We start from the raw sequence: 22,532 nt of genomic DNA, 5'->3' as shown, positions 1-22,532 counted from the left end.
TCAAACACATTCAGATACGTTTTTATTAAATTAGATATCTATATAGAAAACATGTTGCTCACAACAAGCCCCAATGAATGGGCAGAAATTGGCTGTTTAGTAGCACTAGTCACAAAATGATGGTTATTTACATTCTAAAATAGACCTTTCTTGGTATGTAGTCATTTACAACAACAAAGCTTAACAAATCCACAATTGTTCAGCAAGGCAGGTTGAGGAAATGAACTTGGTTCCTTTGCTTCAATGGAAGTGAAAGAATCATGTGAAACTATATATAATCGCCTCAGACATTTAAAGCAAGAGTTTTGAAAAGGTCTATAATAAGTGAATTAACAATGAAATTAGTTCATCTAACATTTTCCCACAATTGTGACATTGTTGCATTCTGGGTCATTCATAATACAACAAATACTAACATGTTCCATACTCTTACACCCCCCCCAACTATAATTTTAAATTCCGCATCCTAGAGGAATATGGTGTTAGTAACATGACAATTAGCTGGCTAACTAACTATTCTTTATCAACCTTTGAAGTCCACCCAGGGGAGTTTAAAAGATGAGAAAAGGCATTATTAGCCCAAAATAAAGCAGAGGGTTCAACAGTCAACCATGCCCAAACATCCTGAATTTCAGGTTAGTGGCAAAACAGAACTTAACACAGCCTCCCTGCTCAAATTTGATTAAAATGTTCTCTGTGGGCTTTGAGCACAGTGAGGGAAGAAAGATTGTTAGTGAAGCGTGTGTGTGTGTGTTCCGTCAGGAGGAAGAAGAGGTGTGTGTGTTCCGTCAGGAGGAAGAAGAGGTGTGTGTGTTCCGTCAGGAGGAAGAAGAGGTGTGTGTGTGTGTTCCGTCAGGAGGAAGAAGAGGTGTGTGTGTGTGTGTGTTCCGTCAGGAGGAAGAAGAGGTGTGTGTGTGTTCCGTCAGGAGGAAGAAGAGGTGTGTGTGTGTTCCGTCAGGAGGAAGAAGAGGTGTGTGTGTGTTCCGTCAGGAGGAAGAAGTGGTGTGTGTGTGTGTGTGTTCCGTCAGGAGGAAGAAGAGGTGTGTGTGTTCCGTCAGGAGGAAGAAGAGGTGTGTGTGTTCCGTCAGGAGGAAGAAGAGGTGTGTGTGTTCCGTCAGGAGGAAGAACAGGTGTGTGTGTGTGTTCCGTCAGGAGGAAGAAGAGGTGTGTGTGTGTGTTCCGTCAGGAGGAAGAAGAGGTGTGTGTGTGTGTTCCGTCAGGAGGAAGAAGAGGTGTGTGTGTGTGTGTTCCGTCAGGAGGAAGAAGAGGTGTGTGTGTTCCGTCAGGAGGAAGAAGAGGTGTGTGTGTGTGTGTGTTCCGTCAGGAGGAAGAAGAGGTGTGTGTGTGTGTGTGTTCCGTCAGGAGGAAGAAGAGGTGTGTGTGTGTTCCGTCAGGAGGAAGAAGAGGTGTGTGTGTGTGTGTGTTCCGTCAGGAGGAAGAAGAGGTGTGTGTGTGTGTGTGTTCCGTCAGGAGGAAGAAGAGGTGTGTGTGTGTGTGTGTTCCGTCAGGAGGAAGAAGTGGTGTGTGTGTGTGTGTTCCGTCAGGAGGAAGAAGAGGTGTGTGTGTTCCGTCAGGAGGAAGAAGAGGTGTGTGTGTTCCGTCAGGAGGAAGAACAGGTGTGTGTGTTCCGTCAGGAGGAAGAACAGGTGTGTGTGTGTGTTCCGTCAGGAGGAAGAAGAGGTGTGCGTGTGTGTGTTCCGTCAGGAGGAAGAAGAGGTGTGTGTGTGTGTTCCGTCAGGAGGAAGAAGAGGTGTGTGTGTTCCGTCAGGAGGAAGAAGAGGTGTGTGTGTTCCGTCAGGAGGAAGAAGAGGTGTGTGTGTGTGTGTGTTCCGTCAGGAGGAAGAAGAGGTGTGTGTGTGTGTGTGTTCCGTCAGGAGGAAGAAGAGGTGTGTGTGTGTGTTCCGTCAGGAGGAAGAAGAGGTGTGTGTGTGTGTTCCGTCAGGAGGAAGAAGAGGTGTGTGTGTGTGTTCCGTCAGGAGGAAGAAGAGGTGTGTGTGTGTGTGTGTTCCGTCAGGAGGAAGAAGAGGTGTGTGTGTGTGTGTGTTCCGTCAGGAGGAAGAAGAGGTGTGTGTGTGTGTTCCGTCAGGAGGAAGAAGAGGTGTGTGTGTGTGTTCCGTCAGGAGGAAGAAGAGGTGTGTGTGTGTGTTCCGTCAGGAGGAAGAAGAGGTGTGTGTGTGTGTTCCGTCAGGAGGAAGAAGAGGTGTGTGTGTGTGTTCCGTCAAGAGGAAGAAGAGGTGTGTGTGTGTGTTCCGTCAAGAGGAAGAAGAGGTGTGTGTGTGTGTTCCGTCAAGAGGAGGAAGAGATGCTCCTCTGCAGCAGTAGTGAGTGGCAGATGTCACAGACTCGTACAGGTCGAGGGTAGGAGGGCAGGGCCAACTCGTTAGTAGAACAACTGTTACAGTAGATATCTCCACAGTTCCTACAGTGGTGCTGCAGACAAACAAACAGGAAAAAACAGGGACATTTAGTAGAACTGTATTTGTTAACCTTGTGGCAAATGACAGCATTTCATACAAAGGCCTTTCTAAACCTTCCTTTACATCCTCTACAGACCAGAGTCCACAACTGAAGAGATGGATGGACAGAGCCGTACCTTTCTGCGAGCGATGGAGAACTCCTTCTGACATTGTTTACACTGTGTAGCCTCATCATCTTTCAGCCAGGCTTGGCCCTGATGGACACAGACAGACAATGCTCAATCACGAATGATTACAGAAATGAGTGTGTCTGTGCTGTGAAGGTGGGGGTCATGGGGTCGTTCAGGTACAAGGAGAATTCTAAGACCAGCGGTGAGTGCCGATGTCTCATCTGTTCTTCACTAGAAAACTCTGTAGAGACTTGGTGTAACGGTGGGCTAGGGGAAGTGTTAATGTAGGACAGGGAACACCTTACCTTTAGGGCTTTGTTGACCTCTTTGAAGTCCTCCATCTTCAGTTTAGACCTACAAGAGAGATGAGTCACACAAAGATAAAACAGATGGAACACAGGAAGGAAGAGAGATGTAAATAGGCCCATCTCCTGTAAGGCCGTCTACTACAGTACTCACTGCCTGAGGTGTAGGCCCATCTCCTGTAAGGCCGTCTACTACAGTACTCACTGGCTGAGGTGTAGGCCCATCTCCTGTAAGGCCGTCTACTACAGTACTCACTGGCTGAGGTGTAGGCCCATCTCCTGTAAGGCAGTCTAGTACAGTACTCACTGGCTGAGGTGTAGGCCCATCTCCTGTAAGGCCGTCTACTACAGTACTCACTGGCTGAGGTGTAGGCCCATCTCCTGTAAGGCCGTCTACTACAGTACTCACTGGCTGAGGTGTAGGCCCATCTCCTGTAAGGCCGTCTACTACAGTACTCACTGGCTGAGGTGTAGGCCCATCTCCTGTAAGGCCGTCTAGTACAGTACTCACTGGCTGAGGTGTAGGCCATCTCCTGTAAGGCCGTCTAGTACAGTACTCACTGGCTGAGGTGTAGGCCCATCTCCTGTAAGGCTGTCTACTACAGTACTCACTGGCTGAGGTGTAGGCCCATCTCCTGTAAGGCTGTCTACTACAGTACTCACTGGCTGAGGTGTAGGCCCATCTCCTGTAAGGCCGTCTCCTGCTCCTGACAGGTCTGCTGGAGCTGCTGCTTCTCCTGACGAACATCCTGCAGCTCCTAGAGACACAGAAACCAGCTCAGAAGAAAAACAGTTTTTCTTTTTCTGTGTGTGTGTGTGTGTGTGAGAGAAGCTGACCGTGTGTAGCCCCTGTATCTGCTGTAGTTGGGTGCGTAGCTCGGTGCTGTTGTCCTGTTCTCTCTGTAGAGCTCTCTGAATGGCCTGTCTCTGCTCCTTCTCACTGCACAGATCACTCTCCAGACACAGCCTAGGGAGACAGGGGAGTGGGTCACAACGTCTGTGTGTGTGTGTGTGTGTGTGTGTGTGTGTGTGTATCCCCGTGCTTACGTACCTCAGTGTGTCCAGGTCAGACAGTTGTTTCTGTAGGGAGTCTACCCTGCCCTCCAGCTCTGTCCTCATGTCCATCTGGTCACTTTGTCTGCGATCACACTCAGAGTTCTGCAGTCTGAAAATACATGGGCTACAATTCAATCCTGTTGAAACAAAGAAACCATCATGGAAACCACCCTGTACACACACACACCTCTGCTCCATCTCCTTAATGGTGGTCTTCATCTGGTTTATCTTCTCCTCCAGCTGTCCCTCTTCCTCCTGCTTCCTCTGGGCCTCACGCTCACAGTCCTGCACACACATTCTGTCAAGAGGTGTGTACTCACGAGGGTGTTGCTGCGTAAGTGAGAGAGTGTGTGTGTGTGTGAGTGCATGTTACCTGTGTCTTATGGAACATCTGCAGGTTGAGGGTTTTGACCTGGTCTAGTTGTTGTCGGAGGGCTTGCAGTGTGTCCTGTTTCTCATGTGTGTCTTTCTCCAGCAGCCTCATGGCCATCTCCATCTCCTGCTTTAGTCCTATCTGCAACTCCAGCTCCCTCTCCAACTCCTACACACAGGAATAAAATGTACAGGAACACACACGCCTATTGTAGAGGCAGTTAGCTAGGGTATTTTAAAGAAATGTAGAGCTAGTTGTTCATCTTGCTGTTACACACACACACACACACACACCTATTGTAGAGGCAGTTAGCTAGGGTCTCTTAAAGAAATGTAGAGCTCGTTGTTCATCTTGCTGTTACACACACACACACACACACACACCTATTGTAGAGGCAGTTAGCTAGGGTCTCAAAGAAATGTAGAGCTCGTTGTTCATCTTGCTGTTACACACACCTGTCTGATGCTTTTCTCCTCCTGGTACTGTTTCTCACACACACACACACACGTCTGTCTGATGCTTTTCTCCTCCTGGTACTGTTTCTCTCACACACACACATGTCTGTCTGATGCTTTTCTCCTCCTGGTACTGTTTCTCTCACACACACACACCTGTCTGATGCTTTTCTCCTCCTGGTACTGTTTCTCACACACACACACACCTGTCTGATGCGTTTCTCCTCCTGGTACTGTTTCTCACACACACACACACACACACACACACACACACACACACACACACACACACACACACACACACACACCTGTCTGATGCATTTCTCCTCCTGGTACTGTTTCTCGCTCTCACACCTGTCTGATGCTTTTCTCCTCCTGGTACTGTTTCTCGCTCTCACTCTCACACCTGTCTGATGCATTTCTCCTCCTGGTACTGTTTCTCGCTCTCACTCTCACACCTGTCTGATGCGTTTCTCCTCCTGGTACGGTTTCTCGCTCTCACTCTCACACCTGTCTGATGCATTTCTCCTCCTGGTACTGTTTCTCGCTCTCACTCTCACACCTGTCTGATGCGTTTCTCCTCCTGGTACTGTTTCTCGCTCTCACTCTCACACCTGTCTGATGCATTTCTCCTCCTGGTACTGTTTCTCGCTCTCACTCTCACACCTGTCTGATGCGTTTCTCCTCCTGGTACTGTTTCTCGCTCTCACTCTCACACCTGTCTGATGCATTTCTCCTCCTGGTACTGTTTCTCGCTCTCACTCTCACACCTGTCTGATGCATTTCTTCTCCTGGTACTGTTTCTCGCTCTCACACCTGTCTGATGCGTTTCTCCTCCTGGTACTGTTTCTCGCTCTCACTCTCACACCTGTCTGATGCGTTTCTCCTCCTGGTACTGTTTCTCGCTCTCACTCTCACACCTGTCTGATGCTTTTCTCCTCCTGGTACTGTTTCTCTCACACACACACACACACACATGTCTGATGCTTTTCTCCTCCTGGTACTGTTTCTCACACACACACACACCTGTCTGATGCGTTTCTCCTCCTGGTACTGTTTCTCACACACACACACACACACACACACACACACACACACACACACCTGTCTGATGCGTTTCTCCTCCTGGTACTGTTTCTCGCTCTCACTCTCACACCTGTCTGATGCGTTTCTCCTCCTGGTACTGTTTCTCGCTCTCACTCTCACACCTGTCTGATGCATTTCTCCTCCTGTCTGTACTGTTTCTGTTTCTCTCACTCTCACACCTGTCTGATGCATTTCTCCTCCTGGTACTGTTTCTCGCTCTCACTCTCACACCTGTCTGATGCGTTTCTCCTCCTGGTACTGTTTCTCGCTCTCACTCTCACACCTGTCTGATGCGTTTCTCCTCCTGGTACTGTTTCTCGCTCTCACTCTCACCTGTCTGATGCGTTTCTCCTCCTGGTACTGTTTCTCGCTCTCACTCTCACACCTGTCTGATGCGTTTCTCCTCCTGGTACTGTTTCTCGCTCTCACTCTCACACCTGTCTGATGCATTTCTCCTCCTGGTACTGTTTCTCACTCTCACACCTGTCTGATGCTTTTCTCCTCCTGGTACTGTTTCTCACACACACTCTCACACCTGTCTGATGCATTTCTCCTCCTGGTACTGTTTCTCTCTCTCACTCTCTCACACACACACACCTGTCTGATGCGTTTCTCCTCTTGGTACTGTTTCTCTCACTCTCCCTCACACACCTGTCTGATGCGTTTCTCCTCTTGGTACTGTTTCTCTCACTCTCTCTCACACACACACACCTGTCTGATGCGTTTCTCCTCTTGGTACTGTTTCTCTCACTCTCCCTCACACACACACACCTGTCTGATGCGTTTCTCCTCTTGGTACTGTTTCTCTCACTCTCTCTCACACACACACACCTGTCTGATGCGTTTCTCCTCCTGGTACTGTTTCCAGACCACACTGTACATCTCATCCAGGCCCTGTCGTGTCTGTCTGTATGTCTCCAGCTCTACTGCACTGTCCTCCAGGGTCACCTAGGACATCACACAGGACGTGAAATGCCAGCTCTTCATGTTGTCTGAGTTAGATTAAAGTTACACAGAGTAAAAACAGTGAGTCCTGACCTCCTCTTTCTTCTGGTTGCTCTGGACGATGGTCTCATTCTCATGTCTCAGTGTTTCCTGTTCCTCCCGTAAAGAGTTAATTCTGTCTGTCGCTGCTGTCAACTGTAGGGTTATAACACATCAATAAGCACTATGTAGGGTTATAACACATCAATAGGCACTATGTAGGGTTATAACATCAATAAGCACTATGTAGGGTTATAACATCAATAAGCACTATGTAGGGTCATTACACCAATAAGCACTATGTAGGGTCATTACACCAATAAGCACTATGTAGGGTCATTACACATCAATAAGCACTATGTAGGGTCATTACACATCACTAAACACTATGTAGGGTCATTACACATCACTAAACACTATGTAGGGTTATAACACATCAATAAACACTATGTAGGGTTATAACACATCAATAAACACTATGTAGGGTTAACACATCAATAGGCACTATGTAGGGTTATAACACATCAATAAGCACTATGTAGGGTTATAACACATCAATAAACACTATGTAGGGTTATAACACATCAATAAACACTATGTAGGGTTATAACATCAATAAGCACTATGTAGGGTTATAACATCAATAGGCACTATGTAGGGTTATAACATCAATAGGCACTATGTAGGGTTATAACATCAATAGGCACTATGTAGGGTTATAACACATCAATAGGCACTATGTAGGGTTATAACACATCAATAGGCACTATGTAGGGTTATAACACATCAATAAACACTATGTAGGGTTATAACATCAATAAGCACTATGTAGGGTTATAACATCAATAAGCACTATGTAGGGTTATAACACATCAATAAGCACTATGTAGGGTTAACACATCAATAAGCACTATGTAGGGTTAACACATCAATAAGCACTATGTAGGGTTATAACACATCAATAAGCACTATGTAGGGTTATAACACATCAATAAGCACTATGTAGGGTTATTTCCCCCCATTAATCTCATTGTCTCAAAGTGTTAAAATACACTGAAAACACCTAAATAAATCTATACAGCTCAAATCTACCATCTAAAAACAAGTTGACACTGAAGTTAAAGAAAGTCTGCTTTTCGCAATTTACCTCATTTGACTAACCATTACTTTAGACAAATTCAACACGAGAATATTCTTGTAATGCTTTTTTGTATGAAAAATCTTAAACTTCACACTGAGCAAATTAGGGAATTTGCGATTAATCACAGCAAATCCTGTGATTAACTTGATTAATAAAAAATAAAAACATTAACACACCCGTAAGCACCCTGGGGTTAACGCACCCGTAAGGACCCTGGGGTTAACGCACCCGTAAGGACCCTGGGGTTAACGCACCCGTAAGGACCCTGGGGTTAACGCACCCGTAAGGACCCTGGGGTTAACGCACCCGTAAGGACCCTGGGGTTAACGCGTAAGGACCCTGGGGTTAACGCAGGACCCTGGGGTTAACGCACCCGTAAGGACCCTGGGGTTAACGCACCCGTAAGGACCCTGGGGTTAACGCACCCGTAAGGACCCTGGGGTTAACGCACCCGTAAGGACCCTGGGGTTAACGCACCCGTAAGGACCCTGGGGTTAACGCACCCGTAAGGACCCTGGGGTTAACTGGGGTTAACGCACCCGTAAGGACCGTGGGGTTAACGCACCCGTAAGGACCCTGGGGTTAACGCACCCGTAAGGACCGTGGGGTTAACGCACCCGTAAGGACCGTGGGGTTAACGCACCCGTAAGGACCGTGGGGTTAACGCACCCGTAAGGACCGTGGGGTTAACGCACCCGTAAGGACCGTGGGGTTAACGCACCCGTAAGGACCGTGGGGTTAACGCACCCGTAAGGACCGTGGGGTTAACGCACCCGTAAGGACCGTGGGGTTAACACACCCGTAAGGACCGTGGGGTTAACACACCCGTAAGGACCGTGGGGTTAACACACCCGTAAGGACTGTGGGGTTAACACACCCGCACCCATAAGATTAAAACACATAAGCTCCTCTGACCTCCTCAATGAGCTTGCCGTTGGTCTTCTCTATGGAGTCCATCTTGGCCTGCAGGTCAGAGACAGAGCAGCTCAGGTGTCTGTTCAGCTCCTCAATGTAGTGCTTCTGGTCCAATATGGCCGTCATCTTAGTATCACTGACAGAGGAGAGAAGGAGAGGTTACAGGAGGAGACAAAGTATAACAGAGAGAGAGGAGTGTGGTTTATCTTTATATCACAGAGAGAGAGGAGTGTGGTTTATCTTTACATCACAGAGAGAGAGGAGTGTGGTTCATCTTTATATCACAGAGAGAGAGGAGTGTGGTTTATCTTTATATCACAGAGAGAGAGGAGTGTGGTTTATCTTTATATCACAGAGAGAGAGGAGTGTGGTTTATCTTTATATCACAGAGAGAGAGGAGTGTGGTTCATCTTAGTATCACTGACAGAGGAGAGAAAGTATAACAGAGAGAGAGAAGTGTGGTTCATCATTATATCACAGAGAGAGAGGAGTGTGGTACATCTTTATATCACAGAGAGAGAGGAGTGTGGTTCATCTTTATATCACAGAGAGAGAGGAGTGTGGTTTATCTTTATATCACAGAGAGAGAGGAGTGTGGTTTATCTTTATATCACAGAGAGAGAGGAGTGTGGTTTATCTTTATATCACAGAGAGAGAGGAGTGTGGTTCATCTTAGTATCACTGACAGAGGAGAGAAGGAGAGGTTACAGGAGAAGAGACAAAGTATAACAGAGAGAGAGGAGTGTGGTTTATCTTTATATCACAGAGAGAGAGGAGTGTGGTTCATCTTAGTATCACTGACAGAGGAGAAAAGGAGAGGTTACAGGAGAAGAGACAAAGTATAACAGAGAGAGAGGAGTGTGGTTTATCTTTATATCACAGAGAGAGAGGAGTGTGGTTCATCTTAGTATCACTGACAGAGGAGAGAAGGAGAGGTTACAGGAGAAGAGAAAGTATAACAGAGAGAGAGGAGTGTGGTTTATCTTTATATCACAGAGAGAGAGGAGTGTGGTTCATCTTTATATCACAGAGAGAGAGGAGTGTGGTTTATCTTTATATCACAGAGAGAGAGGAGTGTGGTTCATCTTTGTATCACAGAGAGAGAGGAGTGTGGTTCATCTTAGTATCACTGACAGAGGAGAGAAGGAGAGGTTACAGGAGAAGAGACAAAGTATAACAGAGAGAGAGGAGTGTGGTTTATCTTTATATCACAGAGAGAGAGGAGTGTGGTTCATCTTTATATCACAGAGAGAGAGGAGTGTGGTTTATCTTTATATCACAGAGAGAGAGGAGTGAGGTTTATCTTTATATCACAGAGAGAGAGGAGTGTGGTTCATCTTTGTATCACAGAGAGATGAGTGTGGTTTATACATAGTGTATGGGTAGAAGCTGTTGGATTATTTTGGACCTAGACTTGGCGCTCCGGTACCACTTTCCGTGCAGTAGCAGAGAGAACAGTCTATGACTAGAGTAGCTGGAGTCTTTGTACTTACTCCTTAGTGGTCTCAGTGGTCATATGGTCCTTCAGGTACAAGGAGAAGTCTATGACCCCGACCTGGGAGTCCAGGTCCTCTCCTTTGATACAGAGGTTAGCATCAATGACGTTTAGCCCCACCAGCATCCCTCCTATCACTGTTCCCTCCTCCCCCATCATCAACGCTCCTGGGTCGTAGAACTCACTGTGGGAGGAAGGAGGGAGAGAGAGATATATTAAGTTAGATACAATAACTACTGTAAACGTGAATAGGACACATGTTTACCGGTGTTACATGTTTATTACACTGATTTAGTTCTCGCAACAGAGCCTTAAGCTCTACTCACACCAGGAGGTATTTATGGTCCAGCAGGGCTTTCAGGTAGTCAGACAACTTCTTCTGCATCAGGGCCAGATGCAGCCAGGCCCGAGCCCGACCCAACCCAGTCTTTATCCCTGGCAGGTCTCTGGCACTGGTGGTAATATCAGTAGAATCAGGACACAGCTTCTGAACCAGCTCCAGAGGGCCCCAGATAGACTTATTCTGATTGATGAATGACTTCTTTACTACAGAGAGAGAAGTAAGGTGAATGTTTAGGTAGTGTTCTTTAAAGGGTGAAAACTACCAAGTCTCCAACTTGGTTGTGCAGGCTTTCGCTCCAGCCCCGCACTAACACACCCGATTCAGCTAATCAAGACCCTGATAAAAGTCTGAAACACACCTAGTAGCGCTCCAGACGGAGGGTTGTCCGGTCACAGAGCAAGTCTCACCTTTCAGTCCGTGTTTGAGGCACTGCTCCAGAACCACAAAGAACTGCTGCAGAGGAGGGTAGTCAGAGTCCAGGGTTCTGCCCAGACTTAGAGAAGACTGGATCAGACCCTTAATACTCAGCTTCATCATACTGAACAGGTTGGAGCGCTCTACAGCCATATGGTCCTTCACTGCTACAAATAGAGAGGGAGAGACACAGAAAGGGAAATTAAGAGAACGACAGGAGAGAAAGAAAAAAAAGAGGTGAGAAAGAAAGGCGAAAAAGAGGAGAGTTTCCGGTTCAAAAGTAATTTTTAAAAAAGCACATTAAGAAATGACCACGGACAAATATAGACTGTTAGAATACAGTCGTCTATATTTATGATGTTGGAATATGCTATTCTGATGTATTGTGTTTACAGCTAATGACGGTTGAGATACAGAAGAGTGAAGTCACTGGTTCAGCACGAAACTACCTACTAAGTTGATATACCTCCACATTGGCGTGCAATACAATACTCTTGTCACGTACCCGGTAGGTATTGGTTAGCGTTGGTGTCATTCTCCGTAGAGTTTTGTTTAGTCGGACACTTCAGAGAGATCGCGGCAGATCCCGAAGAAGTGGCGTTTCTCAACGCTGCACCGTAGCTGACCCCACTGCTGATCGTCTCGGTTGCCTTCCGTGCCAGCGACAGGATCGGTGTTGACCAGTTGCTCTCAGTCGCCGGTTTGTGTTTTGAAGTCTCTTCATCGCTGCTAACACCAACAGGGTGGCTGTCTGGAAGAACTTCCAAAACTTTGGGTCCTCTTCTTTGGCGTCGCTTTCCTCAGCGGCTGTGTTTGTTTCACTTACTCCGTCGGCCATTTTTCATAATGGAACACGTGACAAGGCCTGAGCAGTCGCCTATGATGCTTGCGAAAGTCCAAAGTAATCAATTGATGATTCTCGGTGTTTTTTTAATTCACTTCGCATTATTAGAAGTGTTTCTTACCATATTTAAGCGAGGCTAAGTATTTGTATTTTCATTCTTATTATTCTTATTATATATTTTTTTCATTGCAACAATAATACCAATATTACGCATGAATACAGGGACATTCATGTGTATATAATGATAAAAAAAAAAAAAAAACAAGCTACGTATTGGGGACAACAGCTAATGTTTACGAGGTTATAGATGTGTAGCCATTTCACACCACTAGATGTCACTATTGATATTGTCCCGTGTCCTTCAGGTGTGTCTCCATTGCGTGTGAAGGCCTATGATGAAACAGCTGAAGTCACAGACCTAGAAGTCCATTTAGATCAGTGGCTTTTGGTTGACATCATGTTATTATTTAAACCAGTTTCAAACATGTTTAGCTGTTTTCCCAGCTTTAGATTAAGTCTTGTCCTGACTAAGTAGATATTTCAATAGATACTCTTCATTGAACATGGATTTTAGTCCAGGACCAGGTTTAAACTGTGCCTGGTAAACGGACACTAAATGTCATAATTTGCATGCGTTTTCTATTAATGTCAGGTCTAATGATAACCTTTCGTAAGTCCTTTATTCACTTTCATTCAAATGATACAGAAAGAGACAAAATATGATCAGCAATATAATGTTAAGCAATGCACCTTTTATGTTATTTTTCTAAGTAAAATGCCTAAAGAGTCAACAAATTAGACACATGATCATTTAGCCTACATTAGTGTGTTGTAACTGTATAACCCATGTATATGGTTTCAACCACTGTAAGTATTAACCACTATAATAAGGTGTATAGCATATAAACATGTTGTAATATGTATGTGACTGTATTCTACTGTATAGGCGTGGTCGAGGCAGTCTATATAAATCGTGACGCCTCTAGCCTGGCGCTCCTTCCACTCTTCCCCAATAGGCAAAGGCTGTGTTTGAGTGCGCAACGGCTACCCGATACGCGCCCGGCATCTTGAATAAGAAAGTCGCACTGTGAACCGACGGAATAGACAGGAACATTTCAGGAGAACAAATATTGACTACGTGTACAAGAGAAAGGAAAACGATATACAGTGCTTTTTACAGAATTACAGTTGGTGGTGATTGAAGTTTGAAGACATGAGGATTCTACGAGTTGCGCTCCTGCTCGTCCATGCCTTTGGTTAGTGTCAAATTACACTTGTATATATCAGGTCAGATTATATAGTTCCTTTTCTGTAGCGTTTATACTTTAACATTGAATAAACTGTTGGTGGTAATAGTTTATCCTAGACTTTATTCCTCCTAAATGGTATATTTCTTATTCATCAGAGACATGTCTTGGAGTTACACTTGTTGACTGTAAAAGAGTGTGAACTTCTCAAGCATGACCTTCTGAGCAAGTCTCCTAAACTTTTAAAAGAAGAGTCAACGATTTTCATAAGGTGTAGGCCAGCCTATGCTATTCAAGAACGAAGTGTGGTCATCTTTCTATTTTAAAACATGCTTTATGTAACTGGATATACTTATTTTTAACTCATATTCTTGTACATTAGCTAACTGTCTGTCTATGCAACATGTTGTGTACCATAGCCAAGCAGGATTATAGTCTCCCCTGTACAGAATACTGTACAGGCATGATGTTTTTGGGTGCCTCACAGTTCTTGAAACTGAAATTCGACTATCCAGTTTTATAGGCTCACCTGAAGGGGCCATGGGGCCTCATGCAGGGCTTTCAGTCTAGAGACATGTTTCAACTTGCCCACTCAAACTCCTCCATTTTCCTGCCACCTGAATAAATGACTGCGTTGGAAAGAAAAGCTTGTGTTTCCAGTGAGCCAAAACGGGTTGAAATGACTTATTTTCAAGCAGTTTTTGCTCATTGGAAACACAAGCTTTTCTTTCCATTGAAATGATGTATTTTCACCCAGTGTTGCTCCCTGGGTGAACTCTTCACAGTGTCAGTCGGAATCTACATCTCTGAACTACAGATATGTGAATGGTGTAGCATCAATAATTGAATCTTGTGATTCCTTGTGTTTTCCTTGTGTTTTCCAGTGGTCTCGAGGTTGGCGAGTGGAGCTGTGGTGGACAGGTATGAGAATGAGAGGTCACAGCACACAGCAGTTATAAACCTGTTGGATGTCCTGAGCGACAGAAGGATGGAGGGAGGGATGGAGAAGAGTAAGCACGGAGTGGAGGGTCCAGTGTTGGAGGAGGATGGAAGCGAGGAAGAGGAAGATGAGTACTATGATTACTACCATGAAGACGACGAAGATGCATCAGGGGACTATGGGGTGGAATTACCTCGAGGTATTTAATAACGCGCTGTGATTTATGTTTGTTTATTGCTCTGTTGAAAATCACCATCCTATAGTTTATAGGTTCTGGAATCCTCACTGACACATGTATTAGAATACCCATTATAAACATGATTTATGCCACTATCATTCATTGGATTAACTGGTAGATTGTCAGTTCCATTTGAACAACTGTTCCTATGCAACCAATAGTTACATTTACTTTATGGACCAGGTAGCCTAGTGGTTAGAGTATGCACCTATCATACTACTATGGCTGATCCTGTAAAACAACACATTTCACTGCACCTATCATACTACTATGGCTGATCCTGTAAAACAACACATTTCACTGCACCTATCATACTACTATGGCTGATCCTGTAAAACAACACATTTCACTGCACCTATCATACTACTATGGCTGATCCTGTAAAACAACACATTTCACTGCACCTATCATACTACTATGGCTGATCCTGTAAAACAACACATTTCACTGCACCTATCATACTACTATGGCTGATCCTGTAAAACAACACATTTCACTGCACCTATCATACTACTATGGCTGATCCTGTAAAACAACACATTTCACTGCACCTATCATACTACTATGGCTGATCCTGTAAAACAACACATTTCACTGCACCTATCATACTACTATGGCTGATCCTGTAAAACAACACATTTCACTGCACCTATCATACTACTATGGCTGATCCTGTAAAACAACACATTTCACTGCACCTATCATACTACTATGGCTGATCCTGTAAAACAACACATTTCACTGCACCTATCATACTACTATGGCTGACCCTGTAAAGCAACACATTTCACTGCACCTATCATACTACTATGGCTGACCCTGTAAAGCAACACATTTCACTGCACCTATCATACTACTATGGCTGACCCTGTAAAGCAACACATTTCACTGCACCTATCATACTACTATGGCTGACCCTGTAAAGCAACACATTTCACTGCACCTATCATACTACTATGGCTGATCCTGTAAAACAACACATTTCACTGCACCTATCATACTACTATGGCTGATCCTGTAAAACAACACATTTCACTGCACCTATCATACTACTATGGCTGATCCTGTAAAACAACACATTTCACTGCACCTATCATACTACTATGGCTGATCCTGTAAAACGACACATTTCACTGCACCTATCATACTACTATGGCTGACCCTGTAAAACAACACATTTCACTGCACCTATCATTAATATGGCTGACCCTGTAAAGCAACACATTTCACTGCACCTATCATACTACTATGGCTGACCCTGTAAAGCAACACACACATTTCACTGCACCTATCATACTACTATGGCTGACCCTGTAAAGCAACACATTTCACTGCACCTATCATACTACTATGGCTGACCCTGTAAAACAACACATTTCACTGCACCTATCATACTACTATGGCTGACCCTGTAAAGCAACACATTTCACTGCACCTATCATACTACTATGGCTGACCCTGTAAAACAACACATTTCACTGCACCTATCATTACTATGGCTGACCCTGTAAAACAACACATTTCACTGCACTTATCATATTACTATGGCTGACCCTGTAAAACAACACATTTCACTGCACCTACCATACTACTATGGCTGATCCTGTAAAACAACACATTTCACTGCACCTATCATACTACTATGGCTGACCCTGTAAAGCAACACACACATTTCACTGCACCTATCATACTACTATGGCTGATCCTGTAAAACAACACATTTCACTGCACCTATCATACTACTATGGCTGACCCTGTAAAGCAACACACACATTTCACTGCACCTATCATACTACTATGGCTGACCCTGTAAAACAACACATTTCACTGCACCTATCATACTACTATGGCTGACCCTGTAAAACAACACATTTCACTGCACCTATCATACTACTATGGCTGACCCTGTAAAGCAACACATTTCACTGCACTTATCATACTACTATGGCTGACCCTGTAAAGCAACACATTTCACTGCACCTATCATACTACTATGGCTGACCCTGTAAAACAACACATTTCACTGCACCTATCATACTACTATGGCTGACCCTGTAAAACAACACATTTCACTGCACCTATCATACTACTATGGCTGACCCTGTAAAGCAACACATTTCACTGCACTTATCATACTACTATGGCTGACCCTGTAAAGCAACACATTTCACTGCACCTATCATACTACTATGGCTGACCCTGTAAAGCAACACATTTCACTGCACCTATCATACTACTATGGCTGACCCTGTAAAGCAACACATTTCACTGCACCTATCATACTACTATGGCTGACCCTGTAAAACAACACATTTCACTGCACCTATCATACTACTATGGCTGACCCTGTAAAGCAACACATTGCACTGCACCTATCGTACTACTATGGCTGACCCTGTAAAACAACACATTTCACTGCACCTATCATACTACTATGGCTGACCCTGTAAAGCAACACATTTCACTGCACCTATCATACTACTATGGCTGATCCTGTAAAGCAACACATTTCACTGCACCTATCATACTACTATGGCTGACCCTGTAAAGCAACACATTGCACCTATCATACTACTATGGCTGACCCTGTAAAACAACACATTTCACTGCACCTATCATACTACTATGGCTGACCCTGTAAAGCAACACATTTCACTGCACCTATCATACTACTATGTAAAACAACACATTTCACTGACCCTGTAAACAACACATTTCACTGCACCTATCATACTACTATGGCTGACCCTGTAAAACAACACATTTCACTGCACCTATCATACTACTATGGCTGACCCTGTAAAGCAACACATTTCACTGCACCTATCATACTACTATGGCTGATCCTGTAAAGCAACACATTTCACTGCACCTATCATACTACTATGGCTGATCCTGTAAAGCAACACATTTCACTGCACCTATCATACTACTATGGCTGACCCTGTAAAGCAACACATTTCACTGCACCTATCATACTACTATGGCTGATCCTGTAAAGCAACACATTTCACTGCACCTATCATACTACTATGGCTGATCCTGTAAAACAACACATTTCACTGCACCTATCATACTACTATGGCTGACCCTGTAAAACAACACATTTCACTGCACCTATCATACTACTATGGCTGACCCTGTAAAACAACACATTTCACTGCACCTATCATACTACTATGGCTGACCCTGTAAAACAACACATTTCACTGCACCTATCATACTACTATGGTTGACCCTGTAAAGCAACACATTTCACTGCACCTATCATACTACTATGGCTGACCCTGTAAAGCAACACATTTCACTGTATTCTATGAGATGTTTTGGCTGGGTCCATGCATTCAGTTGATTAACATTTCTTGTCTGTACTCTTTTCTTTTTTTAGTTGCATTGTCGACTAAACCTAAAGACCCATCGGCCATCTTGGAAGCTGAGAGGAGTGAAGGGAAGAGGAGGAGAGGTGGAAAGGAGAGGAAGAAGGGAAAAGGAAAAAAGAGGAACCCTTGTCTGAAGAAGTATAAGAACTTCTGTATCCATGGCAGCTGTCATTACCTGAGGGACATCAAAGCTCCATCATGCATGTACGAAATACCTCTCTTATCGCTCTTTCTCTCTCAATCTCTCTCTTTCTCTAACTTGCTCTGTCGCTCTCTATCTCTCCAGAATAACAATATGCCTGCTGTACTGTATGCTGCATGAATCACATCTCACTCCTGTCCCTCTCTGTCTCTCTCTCTTTCGATTTCCTTGTGCAGATGTCGTCCCAGTTACTCTGGGGAGCGGTGTCACCTGTTCACGCTGGCTTCAGAGGGGAGGGACGTGGGAGGATACAGCCGGACCACAGCTCTGGCTGTGGTGGCAGTGGTGTTGTCTTCTCTCTGTCTAACCATCATAGGCCTGCTGCTGGTGCTCAGGTCAGTAGAAGCAGAGCAGCTGTATAACACAGGGGATGTATAGAACCAGAGCAGCTGTATAACACAGGGGATGTATAGAACCAGAGCAGCTGTATAACACAGGGGATGTATAGAACCAGAGCAGCTGTATAACACAGGGGATGTATAGAACCAGAGCAGCTGTATAACACAGGGGATGTATAGAACCAGAGCAGCTGTATAACACAGGGGATGTATAGAACCAGAGCAGCTGTATAACACAGGGGATGTATAGAACCAGAGCAGCTGTATAACACAGGGGATGTATAGAACCAGAGCAGCTGTATAACACAGGGGATGTATAGAACCAGAGCAGCTGTATAACACAGGGGATGTATAGAACCAGAGCAGCTGTCTAACACAACACACATTGCATTATGCAGCAGCTGAAGATAGACAAAGTCTGTATTGACACTGTATTTTGAAAATGGGCCAACAGGAAATGAATAGTAAACAACCTCAGTGATTGTAGGGGAAAGGGAGTTGAGGCTATAACAAACATATGACAGTATAGTTCAACATGGTCATAGTTCAACAAGGTCATTGATCAACATGGTCATGGATCAACATGGTCATGGTTCAACATGGTCATAGTTCAACATGGTCATGGATCATCATGGTCATGGTTCAACATGGTCATAGTTCAACATGGTCATGGATCAACATGGTCATAGTTCAATATGGTCATGGATCAACATGGTCATGGTTCAACATGGTCATAGTTCAATATGGTCATGGATCAACATGGTCATGGTTCAACATGGTCATAGTTAAACATGGTCATGGATCAACATGGTCATAGTTCAACATGGTCATAGTTCAACATGGTCAAAGTTTAGCGTTATTGTTCCCACCACAGGTGTTTTTGTTGTTGTTTCAAAACAGTTCCAGGATCCACAGGTCTTAACTCTGTTGTTGTTTTTCTACAGGTTTCACAAGCGAGGAGCGTACGACGTAGAGAATGAGGAGAAGGTGAAACTGGGGTCAGCACCCAACCACTGAAGAGCTGGAGAGAAGGGTGAGTTACCAAGGAAACCCAGGGAAAGACAAAAATCCTATATTTTCAAGTCCTGAAATTAAATGTTATTTCCTCTCCTAAATTGATAGGAGTCAGACAGAAAGTGAAACCTCAACATTACTGTACATTACAGTATGAATGTGAAACAGAGACTGGATTTAGATTGATGAAAGATGAGTTTTGGTTTTGTTTTCATACGGTCTGAGTGTTGAAGGAAACTTGATTGCTCATTGTTTCTCCCTCTATATTTCAGGACAGGATAGGGAAATTCTACCTCAAAATAGAAAAGAAGAAGTGTAAAAAAAGCCAAGAGTGAACCCAGAGAGACTTGGAAGGTATGGAAGAGAAGGGGGACTGGATGGGCGTGACCTGTACATATAGCTCCATCCCTTCTCACTTATGGACAGATGTGATTGGGTAGCTCAGGATTCTGAGGTAGTCCCTGCCACCTATCAGGGGAGAGCCTGCCTAAAACTGGAACTCTGATTGGCTGGGAGAAAAGACTGAAGTGGTGATGAGCATATGGAAGCTGAGAGGAAAAGGAGGAATGTTTCTGGGCCCGTATCCACAAAGCATCTCAGAGAAGGAGCCTTCAGATCATAATGAATAAGATTATATGAACAGACCTTAGATCAGCACTCCTTCTCTGAGATGCTTTGTGGAAACGTCCCTGGACTCAGTGCTGCTTCTTGTTAAAAGACTACCAGGAATCTCAGACTGAAAGGACACCATCTTCTCTTCATTTGCCAGAAACAGAGAGAACCCTGGTCTTTCTTCAACAGGAGTGTTGTTTTTACCAATCGACATTTGTATTTTCCTGCACATGTTTGTTCGTTGTCATTTTCTAGTGTACTGTAAAACTTTTATTTATACCATATACTTCTCTTTTAATGTATTTATTGATGTGTTGATGTTGCTGTATTTATGCAGATATTTAACTGCTTTGTCCACCCAAGATGCACTGCCAGTTTGTAAAGATTATCTATAAGGTCATCATTGTGTTTTTATATTTAAATGTTAAAGCATATTTATTGATAAAAATTGAAGATAAAGTATTTAAAAAATGTACAGTAATTTTGGAGAAATAGACATTTCAAAGTAAGAGTCCTCTTGGTCTCATAGGGATACCTGATTGCTGACTTTGATATATCGGCACTCTGGTTACAGGCTGCTGAGAACACACACCACTGTGCTTGGTTGGTTGATTGACTTATTAATTGATTGATTAAACAGCTCTGTGGTGTATTCCACCAATGGACCACTGACAGGTCTCTCTTTCTGTACCATTATGACGTGGTTGCATTGTGTTTGACTCTGTGAAGAAGACATGCAAAACATCCAGATATCGAAGTGAATTTAATAGAACCTACTCTAGAATCCCAAAATATAGAATATAGGAAATATGTCAAATGAATGTTTAAAATCTAGAATCCAGTTTAGATTTTTCTGTATTACAATCAGGATGTGGAATAGATCCAAGGTAAACTCCTTGTCGAGTACAGCCACTGTAGTGAATGTTGGAACATAGAAACACACACAAATGGTGAAGTTTTTATTGTCTTTGAGAAACGAGTTGGACATTAATCTCCAAAAATGTTATCTCCAATTTCAATGATTTATTTATGTTACCATGCCAGTTAGTTGTGTTGTTGTTTTGTTTTAACATGATGGGTTGTGGTTAGGGATATACTCAGTGATTTACTGTATGGTAATATACACTGAGATCCATGCTAAGATCATGATAAAATGTGAATTCATTTTAAAAACAAATAACCCTCCTCAAGAAAAACATACTGGAAACAACCTGCAGTTTTGAAGTGATTTCTAGTCAAAAAGTGTTCATTTTTTTCTCTGAAAATAAAGTATTTTTTTCTCAGAATTCACAAAGTCATTGTATTTATTATACTTTGTCTGTGTCACTAAGGCTACATTTACACAGGCAGCCCAATTCTGATATGTTTTCCATTAATTGGTCCTTTGACCAATCAGATCAGATCTTTTACCAATAATTGGGCAAAAGATCAGAATTGGACTGCCTGTGTAAACACAGCTTATAGCTCATATCCATCCATGTCAGCTGCTATCTATACACTGATGAGTGATTTCAACTCCAAATCATGACGCAAGAACACTGATCTGTTGTCAGTTTAGTTGTTTTGGATTGGAAGAAGGTCATCTTACTCAAGATCTGTGGTGTTTAAGATGAAGTTGTTTTTTTTACCTCAAGCTACTCCTCCTATCTGTTATTATAGATGAATAATATTTCTATACTAATGTCCTAGGCTTCACCTTGATAGTTAAGGTCACTATTTATATAGCTATCTGGTATTAATATAGCTAACTTCCTGTATGAGTGTGTCAGCGTGGCCTCATAAAGAGAGACCAGGTCTGGGACGACAACACTACTGTGTCCTTTCGGTCTTTCAGTCCACTGGCTGTAATTATAGAAAGGATAATATTTGTCTTCCCCTCCCCTCACCCTCCCTTTCACCCCTCCTCTCCTCCCCCCACCCTTCAGCTACTCCTTTCAACCAGAGCACCTGTATCCTGGCTAAGGGTCACCTTCAAGATGTATAGCCAGCCCGTGCAAGCGTTCTGAAGAGTTCCCACTTAAGTAATTTCTTAAGTAACTTAAGTTTAATATAAGAGCATTTTCTCTTTCCATGAATCATCTCCACATGTGTTCGTGCCAATGACAGAAGAGCTGGCAAAATCACAAGCAGACCTGGCTACCCAGCTTGAAAGCTACCCGGCTAGAAAGCTACCCACCTACGGTAATCTTGTATATCCACAGTTGTTCTCCCTTCGATCTACAGTAATCTAGTATATCCACAGCTGTTCTCCTTTGATCTACAGTAATCAGTATATCCACAGCTGTTCTCCTTTGATCTACAGTAATCTAGTGTATTATCGGCTTTTCTCCTTTGATCTACAGTAATCTAGTATATCCACAGCTGTTCTCCTTTGATCTACAGTAATCTAGTGTATTATCGGCTTTTCTCCTTTGATCTACAGTAATCTAGTATATCCACAGCTGTTCTCCTTTGATCTACAGTAATCTAGTGTATTATCGGCTTTTCTCCTTTGATCTACAGTAATCTAGTATATCCACAGCCGTTCTCCTTTGATCTACAATAATCGAGTGTGTTCTCGGCT

At 43.8% G+C, this 22,532-nt stretch overlaps 1 protein-coding gene and 1 pseudogene across 1 annotated transcript; one reads left to right on the top strand and one right to left on the bottom strand.

Moving 5' to 3' along the window:
- Positions 1 to 5: 5 nt before the first annotated feature.
- On the bottom strand, positions 6 to 12,016 carry LOC115123031 (RUN and FYVE domain-containing protein 1-like; annotated as a pseudogene).
- Positions 12,017 to 12,979: 963 nt separating this feature from the next.
- On the top strand, positions 12,980 to 21,255 carry LOC115123028 (proheparin-binding EGF-like growth factor). Its single transcript, XM_029652322.2, has 6 exons — positions 12,980 to 13,254; positions 14,130 to 14,384; positions 17,812 to 18,007; positions 18,182 to 18,340; positions 19,288 to 19,376; positions 19,630 to 21,255. The coding sequence occupies exons 1-5, from the start codon at positions 13,212 to 13,214 to the stop codon at positions 19,358 to 19,360; spliced, it is 726 nt and encodes a 241-aa protein (XP_029508182.2). The 5' UTR covers positions 12,980 to 13,211; the 3' UTR covers positions 19,361 to 19,376; positions 19,630 to 21,255.
- The last annotated feature ends 1,277 nt before the right edge of the window (positions 21,256 to 22,532 follow it).

This window comes from Oncorhynchus nerka, linkage group LG5 (assembly GCF_034236695.1).
Source record: "Oncorhynchus nerka isolate Pitt River linkage group LG5, Oner_Uvic_2.0, whole genome shotgun sequence".
Classification (NCBI taxonomy): Eukaryota; Metazoa; Chordata; class Actinopteri; order Salmoniformes; family Salmonidae; genus Oncorhynchus; species Oncorhynchus nerka.
This window is presented reverse-complemented; position numbering and strand designations above follow the sequence as displayed.

Bases quoted from the DNA above. Each gene is read 5' to 3' on its own strand.
- LOC115123028 (XM_029652322.2), top strand. From the start codon at position 13,212: ATGAGGATTCTACGAGTTGCGCTCCTGCTCGTCCATGCCTTTG. The intron at 13,255-14,129 runs GTTAGTGTCAAA...TGTGTTTTCCAG, and splicing joins CCTGCTCGTCCATGCCTTTG to TGGTCTCGAGGTTGGCGAGT. The intron at 14,385-17,811 runs GTATTTAATAAC...TTCTTTTTTTAG, and splicing joins TGGGGTGGAATTACCTCGAG to TTGCATTGTCGACTAAACCT.